General features: G+C 40.9%; 1 protein-coding gene across 5 annotated transcripts in view; it reads right to left on the reverse strand.

Moving 5' to 3' along the window:
- The window catches only part of BLNK (B cell linker), a 98,631-nt gene that overhangs the window by 44,330 nt on the left and 33,551 nt on the right, over nucleotides 1-20,750 (reverse strand). For 2 of the 5 annotated variants that reach the window (XM_064662979.1, XM_064662978.1), the window contains exon 1: nucleotides 2,082-2,414. The exons of the other annotated variants lie outside the window; for them this stretch is intronic. In XM_064662979.1, coding sequence (XP_064519049.1) covers nucleotides 2,082-2,128 — 47 coding nt within the window. In that variant the 5' untranslated portion in view covers nucleotides 2,129-2,414. Of the gene's footprint in view, nucleotides 1-2,081; nucleotides 2,415-20,750 lie in introns of those variants that run through there. 5 annotated transcript variants of the gene reach the window in all.

The following is a 20,750-nucleotide window of genomic DNA, read 5'->3' on the forward strand; positions in this document are numbered from 1 at the left end:
GCAGTGCTTCTTTAATTTTTGCTGCTACAGAGCAGAAATTTTAAGAAAGCTGTCTTTAAAAAAATGTGAACTGTAATTACTACAGTTGAAACTATGTTCGGCAAGGATACTTCTTGGCATCGCATCTTAGCGTATGCAGAAAGGTATGTTTTTAACGTAACTGTTTAGTTCATGTAACGCTCAGTACACACTCTGAACCACCTATGTGTCTTCAATACTGACAGAGCTATATTAGGAAGTCAGCTACACTGTTAACAAGTCACACAGCACAAGGGGGTATTCAGCTGTTTCAAAGGAGGAGGAAAAGGCTGCCGCCATGTTGCACTGATCTCTTCCTGTATTTGCACATCTCTAAATTTATGAATATCTACTAATGAAAAGTCCTGCCTTAAGGTTTTAAAATGCTGATGCCGCAGTAAGATCATGTAGCCAAATATCCAGGTTTCTGTTTAAGGATGTATTTCAACATGCTCAAATCAAAGCATGCATGCACTTCCATAGCACGTGCTGAGAAGCACTCACATTTGAGAAACATGTGCTCCTACATTCCTTACACAACTAGGGTGAATTGGCCATAAGGAGGAGAGAAAAAATAGCTTCTAATATTTCAAGTTAATACAGGAAAACAGAGCTACTTCCTCCTCTTCCTTCTTTTACAACAATATTAAAACCTCAGACAAGATGAAGGGCATCAGGTACGTGAAGTGTCAGCTACTGAAGATGCAGCAGAGGTGTGATGCATCAGTTCATCAATGAGTTGTGGACCATTATAAACCTCATATATAGACAGACCATCTCTGGGTGCTTGAAAGTAATCCTGCTTTAATGGTTTGCAAAAGTGCAGAAGATTCATCCCAGCTACAATTTTATGATAGCAGAGAGAGTGTGCTTTATTTCTTTATGTACCAGTAACTGTCTTGGTAGAACCAAGCTTTCCATCTTGTTCCTCAGCTTATTACCTTAATATAGCTGGTTTAGACCAACACTGAGCTCTGACACCATTTAGATCAGTTTAGACTACTTAAGGGGATAAATTGCAGACAATGAGAAAATTCACCATCTTCTTCCCCTGTCTTCTTACAGAGTTCTTGCCTGGACTGGGCTGCAGGATGCAGTCTGCTAGGGTTTTATTAGGTGTGCCTGACTGAGGAAAGTAAGTGTCACTGCAGCTCTGCAAGTACATCCACCTCTCCCATTCCCCGCCAATAGTATGGACAGCGTAGATATCAAGAAAAGGCATTGCATCAAAATTAGCTTTACAAGGGATTATTCCGATTTGCATGAAGGCTTTTGAGGAGAGGGGGAGAGACTTGAGAAAGTTTTATAAATTAGTATTGAGTGCTTAAGTATGAGTTACTTTAGGAAAAAATATTTTTCACTATTTTATTTTTTTTTTCAGGGGAAGAAAAAGTTTCTATGCTACTTTAATCTGAAACAGAACTTCTTTTAGCTATTCAGAAAAAAACCACCAGTCACAATGAAAGAGCCTTGAGGTGCCAACTGTACCAGCACATCAATCGAGTCACACTAAAAATACTTCAGTAATGGCCAGCTTCTGCTTTTTTTCCTCTCAAACCCTGTACTTAACTTTGTTCTTCACTTAGGAACATTTCCCGTTTTCCAGTTCCCCCTATTCCACCAGTTCTTTCGAAGATTAGGAAACATTACAGAACTTAACTGCAAACGCCATCTTCATAGGGCATTAAAGCATTAAGCAATTAATTAAGTTTTTCTAATTTGCATAAGGCTCATCTTAGTGAGTCACAGACTATTTTCTTAGAACTTTGAAAACAGACACTTTGAAAACATTCCTCATCGCGCTGCAGGTGAAGCCGACGCACATTTTGCTTTGAAATCACTAAGTGTGTTTACCTCCCAACATTTCCAGGCAGCGGCCCGGCCACCGGTGATAACTCCGTTTTACTACAAAGCTTCTGCCAACTTCCTCGTATCCCAGCGTCTCCCAGTCCCCCCCCCTCCCCAACGCCACTGCGGGAAGCGGCTCATCCCACCGCTCCATTCCCGCAGGAGCCTCCGCGCGGTGCCGCTCCCGGAGGAGACCGCGAGCGGTCCAGCCCTACCTGAACTTCTCCCCGGCCGGCACTGTCAGCCTGTTGAGCTTGTCCATGATCCTGCTCGCTGCCCTCGCCGGGACGCGCTGCCCCCGGCCCGGCACCTGCCGGCGCGGCCGCTCCCGGTGCCGGGCAGGGCACGGCAGAGCCGGGCACGGCTCCTCCCGGTGCCGGCTCGGAGCGCGGGTCAGAGCGCGGCCGTGCCGCGCTGCCGGAGCCTCTCCCCGTCCGGCCCGCGGGCACCGGCGGAGGAGGGACCCGGTGCTCGGCCCGGCCCCGCCGCCCGCCCCCGCCCCGCCCGGGGCGCGCACAGGTGGCTGCGGAGCCGGGAGCCGAGGTGGAGCCTTTGGAAATGGGAGCACGAGGTCTCGCTAAGCCGCCCCTCCCTTTGGAGCTGTCGGAGCGGCTCCGGGACGCGCAGGTGAGGCAGCGCGGATGGCCCGGCTGTAGCGGGTCGAGGCAGATGAGCCCAGCGGGCCGTGGCGGGGCCGGGACCCGCGCCAGTCACCTGCCCAGCCCCAGGTGACTTCGCTGGCTGCGGGGAGCGATGCGGGGACTTGGTTTCCCTCACCTCCCCGCTCCTCCACACTTGTGGTGAAGGTGTACCAGGTGGGAACATGCTGCCGTGGAAACTTTCCCAGAGGTTCTCCAGCAAAAGCTAGAGAAAACCATCAGCTGATCCCCGCTCTTTTGAATGTAACTAAAGAAAAAAAAATTTCACCCTGTTTCTTAAAGTAAGACAGGAGGAAACCGTGATCCTTCCAGGGACACAGGGCAAGGCTATTCCCACCCAAAATGCAGGCAGCTGACTGTGTTTTATGGCTCTGATATCTCTGAGATTTGTTGCTTAGTTTTGAGCTCAACCATTTTTTCCTCTTTAAAGATGACCTTTGCAGGCTGGTTGCCAGCTCAGAAGCTGGTTGCTTCTGAGTGGCAATGTAAGCACTTATTCCCATTCTGCCTTTATCCCAGAGGGCTGATTAATTTGAAATCTGTGCCTTTGGAGGATGGTTCTTGCTGCTCCCCTTCTGTATCCTTGGCCTGTCCACAGCTTAGTTTATAAACTAAGGCTGCTCTAGGTCGGAAACCTGCTAGTTCTTTTTTAAAAAAGGTACATACACCTGCATCATGTTAATATGTTTGATAAGTACAATATGTTTTTGAGGACACACAGAGTTATTTCTTGGGGAGATTCTCATTGCCACTTGGGCTAAGTTTTCATGTGGAATTCTCCTCCCCAGATTGTACTGACTGCATTTTTTTTTTCTTGCAAAACCATAGCAGCAAAATAAACTTTCCTGGTTAGTGCAGATGACTCTGGGGAAATAGCCTGCCATGCGATTTGTGTCTTTGATAATAGTATCACTCTGATCTTGGCATGGCTGATGTTTTTGGTCTCTGAGCTTTCAGCAGGGAAATCACTTGATATTTGAATACAGTGTTTTTCTAGGGTGGACCCACAGTGTACAAATTGCCCTTTTTGGGGTATCTTATAAAGTTTATGGGCTTTAGGGAATAATATAATAATGTTGAATGTCATTCAATACACAAAACTTTGGAATTCCACCTTGCATTATATGTAGTTGTGAACTGGACAACTTTGTAATTTTACTCCCTAAAAGTTATTTTGAAAATTCAATTAATTTTGAATTAGCTAAAATTAATGCTCTGACAATATGAAGAAGTGGATATTAATAAATTTCTCTGTCACTTTCCCTTTTGCTTATATAATATTCCCACTTATCTGAAGCCATACCAGAATAAAAGATTTGCTCAGTAGGCTCATGCCCTGATTTCTCTTGCACAACGACTGCCTCTTGCCTGGCTGTCACAGAAATCCCAGGCTGTTTCCCTTTGACATCTTTGGTGGCAGCCTGTCATTTGCACTGCCGGGCTGGTTTCGCCTTGTTTCTTCCTGACTCAACAGAAGTTACAGGTCTAGTTTTAATGCTCTGCAGTGCCCAGTGCCGAGGCTTTCACGCCTGTCCTCACAGCTCTGTCACCTCACTGCTCCTGGGAAGGGGCTACTGCTGATGCCTTGTGGTCAGAGCAGTCCCTGAGTCCCGTGAGCTCAGGGCTTGGTGACAGTGTGACTCACACAGGATCTCTCACCCCTGTGATCTGCTGGCCCCTGTGTTTGTGTAGCTGTGCAGTGACATGGACTGGGGAAGGAGTCCACTACAAACAATCCAGCAAAAAGTCACAGAAAAAGGGTTTTTAACTACACCAGTTCCTTGATTTGGTTTGGTGCACAGATGTTTGTGAGGGTGCAGCACAGGGCTAGAAGAATAGGGTGAGTGACTGCTTGCACTGGTACTGCTGCCAAGAAGTTACTCCTAACGAAGTCTTCATTGCACAGGAGTTGTTCATGAGATTTTGTGGCACCTGCTATGGGGCCTGTCCACTGGTCATACCTCAGCCTGTTTGCTTCTTCCATTCTTCCATCCACATGCACGGCCCTAGATGAAGCTGTGCTTCACTTTAGGACCTACAAGGAGTTTGTAGCCAAAAAAAGCCCAAACCCTTTCCTACTATTCCACCGGGGTTTGTTTTTACATGTCTGGAAAGCAGTACAAGGGAAGGAGGTAAATTTTTGTCCTCAGAGCCCTGGCACACTGAATACTCACACAGGGCATATCTTACTTCCTTTACCTCCCCACTCCTACGAAGACACACTGGCACTGGGAATTTTTCTTGGGAAAAAGAATCTTGGTCTAGAAGTAACAGAAGTTGCTGCTACCAAGTGATATGGCCTAGCATGCAGAACGTGGGCAAAGAATAAATAATAGAAACATTGAGACTGGAAAAGACCTCTAAGATTGAGTCGAACCATTAACCTAGAACCACTGTGTTCCACCAAACCAAATTCCCAAGTGCCACATCCACCAGCCTTTTGAACCCTCCCAGGGATGGTGATTCCATCATTTCTCTGAGAAGCCTATTCCAATGTCTGACCACCCTTTCAGTGAAGAAATTTCTCCTAATAGCTAATCTAAACCTCCCCTGGCACAACTTTAGACTGTTTCCTAGTCCTCCTCAAAAAAGTACATCTAGGACCCAGTATCTCACATTTGTCTTAAACCTGAGGCATCTGAGAGAGTGGATTCTCTTGGCCACCTTGGAATATACTGTTCCTGGGAAATCAAAGGAGAGTCAAGTGCAGATGAAGTCCTGAAATTAGGAGAAGGAAGCCACCCTACCCCAAATGTCAAACAAAGCCTTTCTTGTTACAGCAAAATTCCTCCTCTTCCTCATTTTAAGTGTGAACGTGCATCAAAAATGTCTGGATCTAAACAGCGCAGCCTCACCAGAAAATGCTTACAGCCTGCTTAGCTCTTTCTGGCCTGCCTGCAAGTCAGCCTGTGTGGCCATCTGTCCTGGTGCTGAGAAAGCTTGGTTGGGTGCAACAAGATAGGAAAACTCCTAGAGAAAAACCTTCAATAAAGAAGAACAAGGCCAAGTCCCTCCAAACAGCCCTAGACCTCTTCTTTTTGCCCTGCAGGTGTTTTCAGAGTCTGAACTCCTGGCCCATTTTTGGACTGATCCTGTCTGTGGTCAAGTGGGCTTCTGTACAGCCCGTATGGACAGGAAGACACCGCAGTGTGCAGCTGGTAAAGGTGGCCCTGCCGACCTGCACCACAGGCAGGGTGAGTGAGCAGCAGGAGTTTCTCCATTCCTCCAACATTACTCATCACCCAAAAAGGGTGTCTCTGGGGGCCCAGGCTGGAAGAGTGGCCAGGGCCTGACTAACCCCCACTGCAGGAAACACCCTGCCTTCCTCTTCAGGACACCCTGGGAGTGCCTGGAGGCGGTGGCAAATTTGAGCCTTGCAGCAAACATAATGTCATGCTATTTTTGTAGTTGTAAGTTGTAACCCCAGCAACTGTCCCTCTGACATAATATGCTCATTGGATAAAGACAAAGAGGAACTGGGATTTGTTTTACCACGTGGGTGGTATCTTGACCATAGTGATGGTTAGCATGAAACCCTCCTTCCCAGCCACAAGGGCTGTTTTAGGTAGATGGGCATTTGTTTTGGGGGATGCCTGTGTCATCACTGTGCTCCCTGGCACATCTGGGCCCAATGGGAATTGTGCTGCTGCCTGCTGAGACATGGCCTGGAAACCTGTGCCAACCTGCACTTCCCAGCTGAGGGACAAGGCCCAGGAGTTTGGGGCATAGTGGTGTCTCAGAACAATCTTGAAGTGTTTTGCACTGGAACAACATCATCGAAGCCCTCTACCTAAATGGTATTTTTGTATCTGATGTTTTAAGAACTCACATCTACACAGAATGCCACTTTTGTGATTATGTAGATAGCCACTAGCTTTATTTTCCTGTATGTGGCTACAAAAGATAGAGGATGAATTCCTGGCACTATTACCTAACGCAGGTAGTGCAGGGTTTGCCAGTAAATTCGCTTGGCAGGACGGTTTACAGAACATGCATCCATTTCTATTCTAAATTTTTGATGCTCAAAACACCATTATAATTTTGGAAAAGGCTTTCTAAATGTCACTGACTGTTGCAACATGATTTCCTCATTGCTGCATGTGTTGTGGCTTAGTCTGGGTTTGTCTCTCTGATCCTCTCCCAATATGACTGTGTAACTCTCCATTTATGCTTATAAATAAAAAAGATTTTTAAAAGCAACTTCTTTATCTTGCATGTTCAGAAACAAAACCTATTTTTTAACCCCTCTGTTATTTTTTGATGTTTATTTTCCACTGGCTCATTCCTCCCACATACTACCTCTGGCGGCGTGTTCTGGGTTCTATTTAAGAGCTGTTGAGACCGTTGAGGCCATTGAGGCATGGTCAAAACCAGACTCAGTGAAACAAACTCTGTCCTAGACTGTGAGTATCCCACCTCCATTTGATCAAAATTTGCTGTGAATTGCCAGGTATTTCCTGTTTACTCAGGGCTCCAGTTCTCTATATCCTATTGTTAAGATAATTTTTGGTTTGACTTTGAATTTCTGGGTAGGTAGAAAACTCCTTTAGCACAGGAAACAAGGGATCAGATGACTTGTCTGAAGCATTTTAGTTCTTGGTACGTGATGTCCCTGGATCAGAACAAGCATCTTCATACAGGGCCAATTGTAGAGAAACAAGTAGGCAAAATCCAGAGTTTGACTGCTATCACTGACAAGACTGGTGTTTTTTCTGGCCCGGAGGTTTCTCTCTGACTCCTTTGATGACTGCCTTTTCTTATTTCCACTGAAATTAATGCTCTCTAGTTCAATGCCTTCTAGTACATGCTTTATATGATGATTTTGGGTTTCTCAGGTGTTCCTGCTGAAGCTACTAATGTTAAATATAATATATCAGCTGTGTATAAGTTCCTTTTAGATTCGTAAGTTTTGATGCTCACCCCTTTTTATGGAGACCATTCATGCCATTGTCTTAATGTGGATTACAGATTGACTGTTTAGTGTAGGAAACCTACAGCCTGTTTGAGTTCCTGATCTGGGTTGGAGGCCAAAGCTGCATCCTGGCTGCACGGTGGGGTGAGGCTTAGTGATACACCAGCATCTACCCATAGCCTCCTCTGCATGGCAAGAAACCCTAGGAATGTGCCCCAGGTAGGGGCTGTGGCACACAGGAGAGATGGACAATCAAGCTGCAGGAAAGAGTGTGAGAAGTGCAAGCCAGGGTGTAGGTACAGCCTTGGCTCTCAGTTGCCATTTCTGAACTTCTGGGATTTCACACAGTTGTAATAAAACACAGAGAATCACAAACTGTGTCATATAGCATAAACATTTAGCAATGAGAAGGAAAATAAAAAGAACTGCAAATAGATTAGTTTAAAACATCAATTTACAGTAAATCTCTTTAATGTTTATTTTTAATGCTTTGAGGAGACAGTGCTGCATCAAAGGATCTCAATGAACTATGCATGACTATTTCAAGAGGAAGCTCTTTTTTACAAATTATATTAATGCTCATAGGTACAGTCTAGTGCCTTCAATGCATATAAAACAGACGAGAAACCTTTTTTGAAGTAAGCAATTGGTTGATAACCAGGTTTCAATTTTATTCATCACATGACCATATAAGATGTACTTTTTCTCTCAGTCATGTTAGAAAAAACATTTCTTAACTCATTTTCTATTAACAAAGTTTTGTCTCCAATATTAATAGAGGTGATTGGGCCAAATTTTTTTCTTAGAAGTACTCAGGAGTCAAGGATACAACTGTTCTTTATAGGAAAGAATTTGTCAAGAGAATTTCATGTACTACCTGTCTTTCCAAGTAGTAGTGTGGTTTTGATTTTGACTTTCCTTCTTTTGGGGAATGTGGGGAATCACAAGATATTGCACATTTTGCTCTTTAAAAGACAGCTTTGTGAGCTTTTGTGTGACTTTTCCTTCAGGAAATCCTGACAATAGAGCAGCAGCATAAGCTCTCCTGAGCAATATGTAAAATGATTGAAAATTCACTTCAGAATATCCATCTGATTTTACTGTCTTGAGGTGATAGTATTTCACCTAGCTCAGAGGTGCTTCACCCTGCCTATATCTACATGCTGTCTTTAATCTCTCTCTGACTGATAATTGCTTCAAAGAGAGTATTTATTCATATGTAGAAGTCTCTATTTAAAATATGCATCTACTGCTTGAGCTCTGATTTTGTACAACTACTGGAATAGCACTAAAGGGAGAGTTTCAACCATGGAAGCAGTGTAATGTGAATGTAAATGTAGCTGTTCAGTAGCAGGAATTTGGCTTGATCAGTCTGCCTTCACATGAAAGTCAGGAAGTGATTGCCACAGTTCTGTTTTTCAAGGCTGTAGAGGTTTAGTGAAAATAGCCCAAACTGGTACCATCTACATCTGAATCAGAAAACAGCCCAAATTCAAACCTCCTGAATCTGAACTGGAATCTGTAGTCATGTAGCAGGCTCATTTTTTCCTGAAAGAATCTGCTATTTGAAAGTATTTTGTATGTGTTTGATTTCTTCTGCTTTCAGAATATCCGTAGGAAGATGTGCCAGCAACAAGCTGTAGCAGTGAAGAGTGTAGGGGAAACAGGGTTAGCAGTAGACTGTCACATGCTGCCTGTGAGGGTTTGTGCTTGATCATATGGATCTGAATGCAAATTTGTGGTACTTTATACCAGGCCAGAAAAGCACTCAAACTCTATTGTTTAAAACGATGTCAATTTAGACATAGTTCTTTTCCCCCTCAATGTCTATTTTCGTTGATACACTGCTTACTTAACTTGCTATTCAGTGTCCCATAGCTGGTTTTTGGAAACCATGAGTTTATGGAACACCATTCCTCACGATATTCTCTGTATTTGCTACTTACTGCTTGCTACAAACAGGTGAAACAGTACTGCTTCTTGTTTAAAGTAGTACATCACCGTTTTTTCCAGCTAATCTATTTCAATGGATTTTTTCCTTTTCCAGGATTCATATAAGCTGTTTTAAACTTAGCTGTGTCTTAACAAATGAGAGGAGGGTACGTTTCTGTCCCAAGTATTTTTAAATAATACTGATTTTTCAGACGTTTTAGTCTCCTCACTGTGGGTCAAGTGGCTCAATGCCATAGTGTTGATTTTAGAAGACTCCTATCAACTGCCCTAGAAATCTTAAAACTTTTATCCTTTATCACTTTGTATACTAAATGGCATTTTCAAAGTTGTTCATATAGTAATAGTAGTAGGAGATGCATTTGAAAATGCAACACTAAATTTAATTGAATGGGATTTGGATTTGGTTTCCTCCAGGCTCACTGGAGGAAACAGGTCATACATGTAGGTATGTACTGCAGGGTAGGCAAAGATGTGAAAACAGTAAATTTAGTAGGATTTTCTCATGAAGTGTCTTCTGAGCAAACACATTTTAGCACCTGCTGAGAAAATGTGTTTTATTTCTCTGGGGACTGTGTAAAAAGCTACACTTCTGCTTTTCAGTTTTACTGTCATCTGTTCCACATGCATCCAGAAACATAAAATTTGGTCCTGCAGACACACTAATTGTTTAATGTTGCAACAGGATTAAATTGGACAAGTTTGCTTTTCTGTCCATCCTCCTGTTTGGGGTGTGGATTTACCTGAAGGCTACCCAGGAGGCCTTTGTGGGAGTGCTTAGGAGCTTGGGTTACTGGGCCCTGACTTTGAGGATGACACTTGCACAGGGCAGAGGGGAGAATCAGTGGTTTGTGTCTTTCCTTTCAGTGTGTGCCTACCAAGCATTGATCAGCATTCAGGCACAGGTAGCAAATGGTCTCAATATCTTTGTGTCCCCACTGACAAAATCGCTCACACAGACAAAAGGCTGCACAAAAAATGAAAAGGATGTCTTGAAATAAGATTATATAGTGCTGTTACACATATCACAATGCCTTCAGCATATATATATATAATTTTATATATTCTAGTTTGGAACATTTATTGCTGTAGTACAGCATTTAAAAGAGTTACTTAAAGTTATTTAAAAGAGTTACTTCATAACTCTTGTGGCCATATAAGCCTGCATCTTTCTACCCTCAGAGTATATTGGGAGAAAAAATTCTGCATTTAGTATCAAACACTGGATTTCAGAATAACTGTTTCTACATTTTTTGTTGTTATTGTTGTCATCCCTTTAGATTTAAAGTATAAAATAAACTCAGAAGTGAAAGCAGAAAGAAAATGTCATAGGAGTCTACATGTAAAGAAACACATATATGTAAACTTGAATATCCATTATGCTGCATTGTATTATTTATAAACAACTATCACTTTTCTTTTTTTATTATTCTAATAGGGAGCAAAAAGGTCTCAGCATTGAGGAAATTACAATCTAAAATATTTTGTGATTAAAAATGTTTCTGACTTCTAGTTTAGAAATAATATTGTGATGGTTTCACTCAGGCCTTCCTGGAGACCAGCTTGTAACCAGGAAGGAACTAGGAAGGTGATCACAGAAGTATTCCATCACAAATATACATGAATGACAGCTGTACAAGATATTTAATTTCTGGTCACTAATGGATCTTACCAACAGCTGCAGCATGGACTTTGGTACTTGAACCTTTCTCTGTATTGTAGAGATCTGCCTGGGGTTATGTCATACATTTGAAGCAGTCCTGTTTGTTATTGCCATAATGATGTTGAGTCAGGACTAAAGAGATGAGTGAAGACTAGATTGCTGTGTACTGTTTGTAATTTGAAACTGTTGACAAGGTATATATTATTTGTATAGCTTTGGCTATAAAATGTTCATAATATTTAGCAAATAGGAAGACAACAGTGATACAATAGAGTCTTTCAGGGAGAAATTATTGGTTTTCAAGGTATCTTTTCTGTAAGGGTTGTGATTTCTTTCAAGCTTAACCTTTCCTCCAAGTCTGGTAACTTTCATCATTCTGTTACAGGAGAATTTCTTCTTTTGTGAAAAAAAAACTCCTCAAAGCATCATGAACTCCTAAAAAAGATTTCAATTATTCCCATTCCTGGTAGAACTGATACCACCAACACTTTCCTGAATCAAAGTTCATACTGTAATTTCATTTGTTTCAGCATTTCCCATTGGGTTGCTGTACCAGCTCAGTGAGTGACGTACTGTTCATACACGTGTCTGCAGGCACCCACCCCTCGCTTGTTCTTTTCTTCCTCAGGTGTGTGATGCAGACTAATGTCACAAATGTCACATGAGACAGACCTTTGATCTGACCCAGAATTGCTTAAGTAAGCTGATACTTAAGAATGCCAGAGTAGAAAGAAATGCCTTAAGAGAGAAGGAACATTTTGAGCTTGGTTTAGAATGATTTCCAAGCCTGCCCGGGTGTCTGGTGGAGCTGTGCTGTGGGGCTGCATTTCAAAGTGTCCTTTGTGCATTGGTTGTGAATGAACAACACGTCAAATTCGTTCAGGAAGTGGGGCTTTCCCAGAAACTGGTGTTCCATCCTGTGGACTCAGCAAGGTACATGACAGGTATAGATGTATAAAAACATCATCTGTAAGGGCGTTGGTCTATGATCTGCAATTAGCTACATTTGTTATTTTTCAGTGTTTTCTTGGAGCTGCCTTTTTTTTTTTTTAAGGTAAAAACCAGTAGAATACCAATGTGTTGGAGGTGTATCATACATGTTTAGTACTGCTTTTGGTTAAAAGCTGAAATTGTTGAAATTTTGGTTTGTCTGTAATTTTCAATACATCCCTGGAAAGGGATTATCTAGCAGAGAATACCTGTAAGACTATACATGTGAATCATACTTCTATTTCTTTAAAAAGAAAAAGTAATGATGCGAAATAATTTACTTTAAATTTTTTTTCAGAATGTATTTAAATCTATATATTTGTGGGCTATATGCAAACATTATCTGTACCAGTAATATAAAAGGATATGTACCAATAATACAAAAGCTGGTAGTTCATGTTGACATTTCAAGCAATACAAAGAATTCTTTTTCTTCTGTGTTCTTGAAGTGTAATACCTATTCATTAAAGCAACAGTATGGATATGTCTTATATTCCTGTGTATTCCTTCAGAATATTATTGCTTGAGCCATAGGAATCAGATGAGGAAGTTATATACTGATAAAGGTAATTAATTATATCAGCCAGGTCAGTGATTTAGAGAAGGATCTGCTTATGCTTATGAAATGTATGGTAAGGTAAATTAACTGAAATAATAACATATTTTTAGGTTATTGTCTGTATTCTGAGTGATTTGCAAAATAATAAAAAGCCATGAAACTGAGAAGTGAGGAAGTAAATAGGAGAAATGGCAAAGCTGTGGTAGCAGGTGTCTGGGAAAACTGAAGTACCAGAATTGTGAAGAAGAAACCGAGACCTAGTGCTTTGCCAAGGATATCATTGGAAAGTGCCTAAAATGTGCAATGGCAGTGGGTGGAGGAGAATGGAAAACAGGAAAGCTAGTATAAGAACTAGAAAATATATAAAATCTCTTCTTTTTTTCCTCTAAGAACTCTTGGCTATTAGGAACAGAAGGAGATTGTCAGGGTTTGAAAAATTGGGCATGGCTTGTGGAAGAATAAAAATGAAATACTTTTTGAGACATATTAGGTAATACTGTTCCCTTATAATTTTTAGCAGCAGTCTCAGTCCAGACCAAGATGGCTTTGGGCAAGGAGACTGACCTGACTACCTACTCTGGAGAATGTCCTTTCATCTCTCTGTCCTCCAAAGGATTGATAAAATAACCTGTGAGATGTGGTCTGAGTAGTCCTAAACTGTAGCATCCTGCAGGGAAGCTGCTTTTAGCGTGACAAGAGACTGGTCATGGTATGGCCTGAATTCAGAGCATGCCTGAATTTTACCTCTAAGAATTATAGACAAACATCAGGATTGTAAAGTCAAAGTGTGTTTACACTGTGGGGCGGAGCAGAGTGTCAGAATGGTGACAACTGAGCAGTCTCTGAAACACGATGTAGCAGAGCTGCACCTTGAGACAAGATGCTTCTGGTCATGTGCAGAGTCCAGTAAAGCAGCTTTCTTGCTTCTGGCAGCTGAGCAGCTCCTGTGCTTGCTGATAGCTGCTCGGTTCCTGTACTGTACCCAGTGCAAGCGTACAGGTGCTCTGAAGCACTGAAAATGAGAGAAAGCGAGCATGAAGGTTGCTTGTGACTCGTGATCTCATAAATATGTACATTATGATGCTGTCTGTATTTAGGTGGTTACAGGTGATCTATCCAGAGAGGCTCTGTGATGCCCTGAATCAGGTGTTGACAAGTGTTAATCCCATCTGCATGTAGTTATGCACAAGTACTGTCATGTCAGTGTCAGTGCTGTTGCTAAAGTGCTTTTACATTCCTCACATTGATGTTACTCTTGGAAAGGGCCTTTATAGGGAAGGTGCTAGTAAAAAGGTATTTATTTGCATGCGGAACACAATTTCTGCATTTTTTGGGGGGCAAATATGTATTTTTGGCAAATTTATTAATTCTATGGGTTACCACCTGTAGCTGTACTACAGGCTGTTGGGTTTCAGGTCTTGAATTCTGTTGCACAGAGGTCTGCTGTGGCATTCCTACCAAGTGCACTTCATCTTTCGCCAGGCCAGCTGTGCTGAGCAGCCTCTCCTGAAGCTGTTTCAAGTGACTGGTTGCTACAGCCCCAACTGTCTGGCTTGCAGCTGCATCAGGCCCTCCTGCTACAGTCCCTTAACTTCTCCTTGCAGCTCACCTTGTAACTTCTCTACTTTGCTTGTCTAGCTGACCCCATTTTTAAGCACCACAGTTTTCATTGTTTAGTATCTTAACTTGTTGTTTTCTCATTTCTGAATTGAAGAAAGTTTAAATGATTTGGTTTAATACTTTTCTTCATTATCTTAGAAATACTGCATAGACCACCTGACATCACAGCACAAACATATGAACTAATGAATGAAGCTCCACATGCTTATACAAAAGCAAAAGGAGTTTATGTTTCCACTCATTTTCACAGAGGCTAGTGTAAAGCAAGAAGAATGAAATGTCTCTCTTTCAGAGAGCATAAATATATTTTGATAACACACTGTAAATTAAATATTGTATTTCTTTCAAAAACTTAGAGGACTCCAGTTTGGACACTTGGAGCAATATGAGCCAAGACATCTGTTCTGTTTTTTGCCCGGTGTGTACTTGAGCTGGGGCACATGTGGAATTCTGCTAAAATGAGATTATTAATTAATAGCCCATCACACTTCCTTGCTTGAATGAGCTAGAAGTTATTTTCTTCTGGTTTTGAGTCCCAGGTGCAACACTTTCTGTCTACCGAATATGATTTTCTAAAAGGGAAGAAAAACCAGTGAATCGAAACTACAACAACCTCTTCTCTGTGGTCTGAGTACAGCCATGTAATAGAGAAAAGGAAAGAACATCAACTGACAGAGCAGAAGAAAAGAATCCTGTCCAGACATATGATGGTAGCGAAGAACGGGTTTGTGATTTGGGCAACAGTTTCCACTTCTGGTCCTGCTTCTGGCTTTGTGTAGAAACAGAAGCAGGTCATTTGGATATGTGTCCTAAAAAAGTGACCCATTTCTTTGATTTTTGGTACTTTAATTGAGGTGCTGTGTGACTGATATTCTATTGCCATTTAGGCTGGTCTAGATTACTTACAAAGATAAACGTTTCTACTTTCGCTGAAACAGAGTGAGCTGAAGCTGATTGTTACAGTCCCTCCAGCTGGACCAGTATAGGCTTTGTTCTCAGAGGCTGATCCACCCTTGCTCTTCAAAGAAGGTTAATTGATATCTAGTATTATTTAGCATTAGTCTGTCACACTGTTATCAAAAAGTATCTGTGATGTATCTTGCTTAACGTCTATAAAAATGAGCATATTATTTTCCAATATTAAAGAAACTCTTAGACTGTTACCTCTGCCCCACCCCCTCAAATGACATTCCGTAGATGTCTGAGCATGGTAGGGTACCATGAAAAATGATTGGGCAAGGTTGACTAATTCTGTAGTTTTCTAATTTAGAAATGGTCCTGAACATGCTAATGTTGATGTGTAATGGAAAATCATGGGGCTGAAGAAGAGGAGACTCTGGAGGTAATTGTAGTACTGATTTATATGTTATATATACAGACATAAGCCAGCTAAGACAGCAACCTCTGTGCCTCTCTCTGTGTTTTCCTGACTGGGATAGGGAGGACAAAATGTGCCAAGGAAGGAAGATGGACAGCTTGAAACTGGTTTTTGTTGCAGCATCAAGGGTATTGGGAAGATAATTCAGGATTTTCTCCAGCATCTTCATACCCTATCAGTTTTTTGGTGACCTCCAGATAATATCAACTGATATTTAATCTGTTTGAGAATGGGATTGTTTTCAGTAAGAAAGGACAAAATTAATTTATTTCATTGGAGTTTATGGATGCAATTTTAATGAAAATGGGAAAAACCCTCCAACTCTGACAATATATCTGTAACCCTGAGGCATTCCTCATAATTTCAATAATGATAATTCAGTCTAACAGTTGTATGTGCATAAAGAAAACCTTTTGTTGTATATTCTTTCTGTTCAGCCCAGCGGCAGGAATCTAGTCCACAGAACCACAGGAACTAAAACATTGCCAAGTTAGTTCCCACTTTAACCACACCTGTAATACTTTAGTGTTGTAACATCTGAAGTGCCACCATTGCTATTTGAAAAGTAGTAAGACCTCAGGAAGAATCTGGATGTCAGGACTTGATCAGAGAATACAAACTTGTATATTTTGTGTATTTTTGTATATTTTCAACTTTTGAGAGAACTGTATTGCTACTATTTCTAGTATCTTTTTCAAAGACTGAATGCTGTTTTATTTACAATCTCCAGTGACTTCCAATGATTCTTGGTGTCTGTTTTCTCGCTATAGGCTCTGCCAAATTACACTTTTATTTTTATAAAAAATATAGGCTTGCAATCAGTTATTTCCTGTCAACTTTATTTAGTAGCTTTATACAATTGCAGTTGAAGAAATTGTGTGGTGAGGAAGGCCACTGAAATAGTTGCGTTCACTTAAGACATTTTTCATTTAAAATTTTAAGGGACGCTGCAAGACAGGTAAGACACTTGCCTATGTACTGCATCTCTGAGATGTCTTAATTGTGACCTATAATCAGGTGGTGGGCTGACAGGAGGCAAGTCACTCAGATCTAAAAGCCATACTGCACAGGACTGAATAAAATGTGCTGTACATTGCTCTTCAGCTGAACATATCAACAGCTTGAATGGCTTCTGTGTTGGGTTTGGGGTTTTATCCCACCTAGAACACCGCTAATATAATTTCACCTTGTGTCTCCCTGTCCAGTTCAGAAATATCATTTGAAAAGGTCTTCTGTGTGGTTACAGTTGTAGGAGAATGTGGTGTACAGAAACAGTTCCTCCCTTTTACATTTTCCTTTGTGCATTACTTTCAATATAAACTGATGACTAAAATATAAATTCACTGTTTATCTATGGAAAATATCAAGTGCTGTTGGTGCTTAATAGTTAAGGGCATATTTTGCCAAGATAGACTGTCATAAATTTTTGGCACTTTTCAGAATTATGGGAAAGCTTGGTTAGAATATTGAATTGAATTTCCTTAGTACTAGGAAAAATACCCAGTTATAGGTTTATAGTATTGGAATGTGTTTGTCTGTGTTTGCCTGGCTAAGTACTTGTTTTGACATGGGAACTGAGATGGAGAAGGTGTTATGATTAAACTGTGGCTTCAGGTTCAAATACATGTGGTTTATGGTGGTGCCACAAGGCTGTGATCTTTCCATTCTTTCATTGCTAAGCTTTGGCAAAACACTTCAAAAATCATTTCAAAACACTAGTTTTGCTTGTCATTAGGTCCAAGATGACCTAATAGGGAATAGTCTAGTTACAAGAGTAGAAGTGAGCTTCTGAGCACGTGGAACACAATATGCTCCTTCCCTCCTTCTCAAGTAACTGTGTCATTGCAAAAGTCTTGATGGCTCATGGCTGAATGGAAGAGACACTGCTGCAAGTGTCTGTTGCCCCCTTTCTGCTGTAAAAGGAGGCAAGGTGGTGTTGCTTTGCTGAGAAAATATTTCCTATATCCTCCTGTGAACAGGAGAATATCCAGAATTCATTCTAACCAGTAGGAAATGGCTGCCTCTGTAGATATTTGATGCCTGGGTAGACCTTTGTCATAGCTTTTCTTTGCTAAAAATGAGTAAATAATTTATAAAAATGTGATTTGAAGTAAAATTCAGATACTATTTTATTCTCCTTTGGAATGTATATAGCTACTGAGGAAGCTTCCTGTAGACACTAGAGTTATGTAGTGAAAATCTCTTTTGGTCTCTTTTCAGTATCATTTTTTATTAAGAGGTCCCACTGTATGAAGAGGTATCTTCAGAATTTGCAGCCCTGGCCTTTTACAGTTTTGGGAATAAGTGGACATTTTTCAGTGCCATTTAAGCTACATCAAGAACTAAGGAAAGCGAGGAACTAAATCTACATATTAGACATGAAACATTCAGCCTCAGTCAGCTCTGGCATTTAAAGGATACAGGGTAGAAAACCATTATGGTATATACCAAGGAGGGGAGAAAACCATCCCTACTTGCTAAGTATTGGGAAAGAAGTCATCTACAACATTTGCTTTTTCAGCTTGAAGCTTTTATGAAATCCAGGTTTAGTGATTAAACACCATAATTACAAAAGATTTTACCATAGGAACTTACTTCTGACCCAGCTACAAAGGAGCTAAGAGGTGATCCAGGCCTTTGCATCTGGTGTATGAGGAACTTGTCCCTGTATTTAAATGCTGATGTCTGTGACAAACTGAAAAGTGAATTTTCCACATTAGGTTTTTTACCTTCATAATGAAGAAATAGAAGAAAATAATAAGAGTGGAGGGGAGAGAAAAAAAAAAGGTGTTAATGTGTAACATTTCTAGTTCTTGCAGTTTGAATTAATGCAAGTGCAGACATCTCAAGTGGAACACCTCAACATTACAAAGGTAGCAGCTCTCACAATTGAGAATTTATTCATACGCCTCAGGAAAAGGCATTGCCTATCCTTGGAAGGCAAGGATGGACAATTTCAGTTTGGAGTTATTAAAAATTATGAACAAATGAAAAACAAATGTTAGAAATGAATCTAGAAATGAATCTTAATTACAAAATACTTACTTGGTTTAAGATTGTACTATACTGCATGTACTATATATGCATATATATATGCATATACTGCATATACTATAAATTCCTGGTAAAATAGCTTTTTTCACAGCAGTGAAAATTGGTAGATGTTTATTTCAAGCAAAGGAGATCAAATGCTGCCCACACCACAATTAAACAGAGCTTGTAATTATGTGTTCCTCAACACAGCTCACTTATTACTCAGGATCTTCCATAACTGCACGTTGCTATACACAAATGGTAAACTCAAGACTTGACACCTCATACCTGATTTGCAAACGAAGGTTTCTCATTTACCTGGCAACCTGACACAGCCAGAACAGGCTTTTGAATTTGCACATGTGATAGAGAGCACTGATTTTGTGATGAAAGATTTCAGTCCTGATTTTGGAAAACAGTCCCCAGAGCTCCTGAGCTGAGAGCAAAATTTATTTTGAGTTTGATCTGGGATGAATTTCTAATCACATTAGCTATAAAGGCAGCCTTTTAATTTCACGGTCCCTGGGAAGATGGAACTTTAGTAATGCTGAAAGCATTGTGAAACAGCTTCTGCATAAACGTCTGATACTGTAAGTCTCGGAGTATCTACAGTGAAGTGATGGAGCTGTAATTAAATTTCTTTCTTTGGAAGATGTGCTTCTGAATTATGGATGTTTATAATTGAGTTATAGCTTATGTGCCAGTTTTTCCTGAATACAGTTGTAAATACCAATCTTATTTGCACTGCTTATTAAAATATTAAGTAAAGACAGCAAGGCAGTATGTTTTGCAGTATGTTTGGGCTTAAATTCCAGTATTCTGATATATCTGTGGTATGAGGTTGATTTTGTTATCTGCGCTCTCTTAAGAGAATGCTCCTGAATGTAGTGTGATGTTCTTCCTGGCGTAAATTTTAACAATGAATAAATGAGCCCATGACTGTAGTCAGTGGGATGTTTGAAACTTCTCTGATGGGAAGTATGTGGAAAATGAAGTCGTACTGGCATTCTTGAAAGTGAACTTTTTCAGTGTTTTGGGTGTATCAACTGAGTCTGCTGTGTGGAGTGAAAAATACAATGATGCTTCTGCAGGAGGAGGGGCTTTAAGCACAGCTCAAGATTTCAACATGATTTCAGGACTGCTGAAAACATTGTGAGAGCAGTTTGTTGCACAACCTCAGCAGCCAGCTCCAGAGAGGGTTTGGACTAGAGACTCGGAACGCCGCTGTCCTGTGTTTGAAAGCAGCACCTCTCTTCTGTTATTGTTTTGGCAAGTGGGGAAAGAAATATTTGATTATTGCATTTCAGGAGTAGGATAGAATACTGGTAGAGACTGCACCTTGATAGTTCACTACAAAGATTTAGCACCTGCTTAGAAGCAATCCAGGTAGACCTGCAGCTTTAAGTGTTGATGGGAACTAGTTTATATCAGGCTGTCATTAGCCTGTCAAAGCCAACACTGACTGAAAAAATGAAATATGGTAAGAGACATCATGAAAAGTGTAGTGCAAAAAAAGTTTACTTCAGAGTAGCAAAACTGAATTACTATGATAAACTCTTCCCAGGTAAGCCATTTTGTCTCTTTTGCCCTCATAATCTCTTCCTGCTTAGGGAACAGGTTTAGTACTGAATAGAGGGAAAAGAGCCTTGCATTAAATTAGTGGAGGTATTTGGTGCAGAGGTCAGGGAAGCTTATCCATGGATGGCTACTAACTGCTCCTGGTATATCTGTGATGAGATGTCCTTGCAGAATAACTGTGTTTATTTCCCAGAGCATTTATAGCCTTGTAGACTCAAAATCTAACAGAAAATAAGAATTCCAAGTGTTGCACTAGCGAGAACTAGAATGGTAAAGGCAAAGAGCTTTTGCTGGTGGCATGCCAGAGAACCTGGCTTCTGTCGAATGAAGTCCCGTGAAGAAACCTTATTAAGGCAGAGACCTGAAGCACTGGCCACAGCCAGGAGAAACACAAGATTTTAGTCTTACCTTGTCTTGCAATTACTCTTTTTCTGTTTATCTATCCTTAGTGTTTTGGTCCATTGGGAATTATCTGCTGAATCAACAGGCTTTAACAGGCCAGTTCATCTGGCTTAGGTGGATCAATATAGACCTTCTCCAGT

Source organism: Pseudopipra pipra, chromosome 8 (assembly GCF_036250125.1).
Source record: "Pseudopipra pipra isolate bDixPip1 chromosome 8, bDixPip1.hap1, whole genome shotgun sequence".
Taxonomy (NCBI): domain Eukaryota; kingdom Metazoa; phylum Chordata; class Aves; order Passeriformes; family Pipridae; genus Pseudopipra; species Pseudopipra pipra.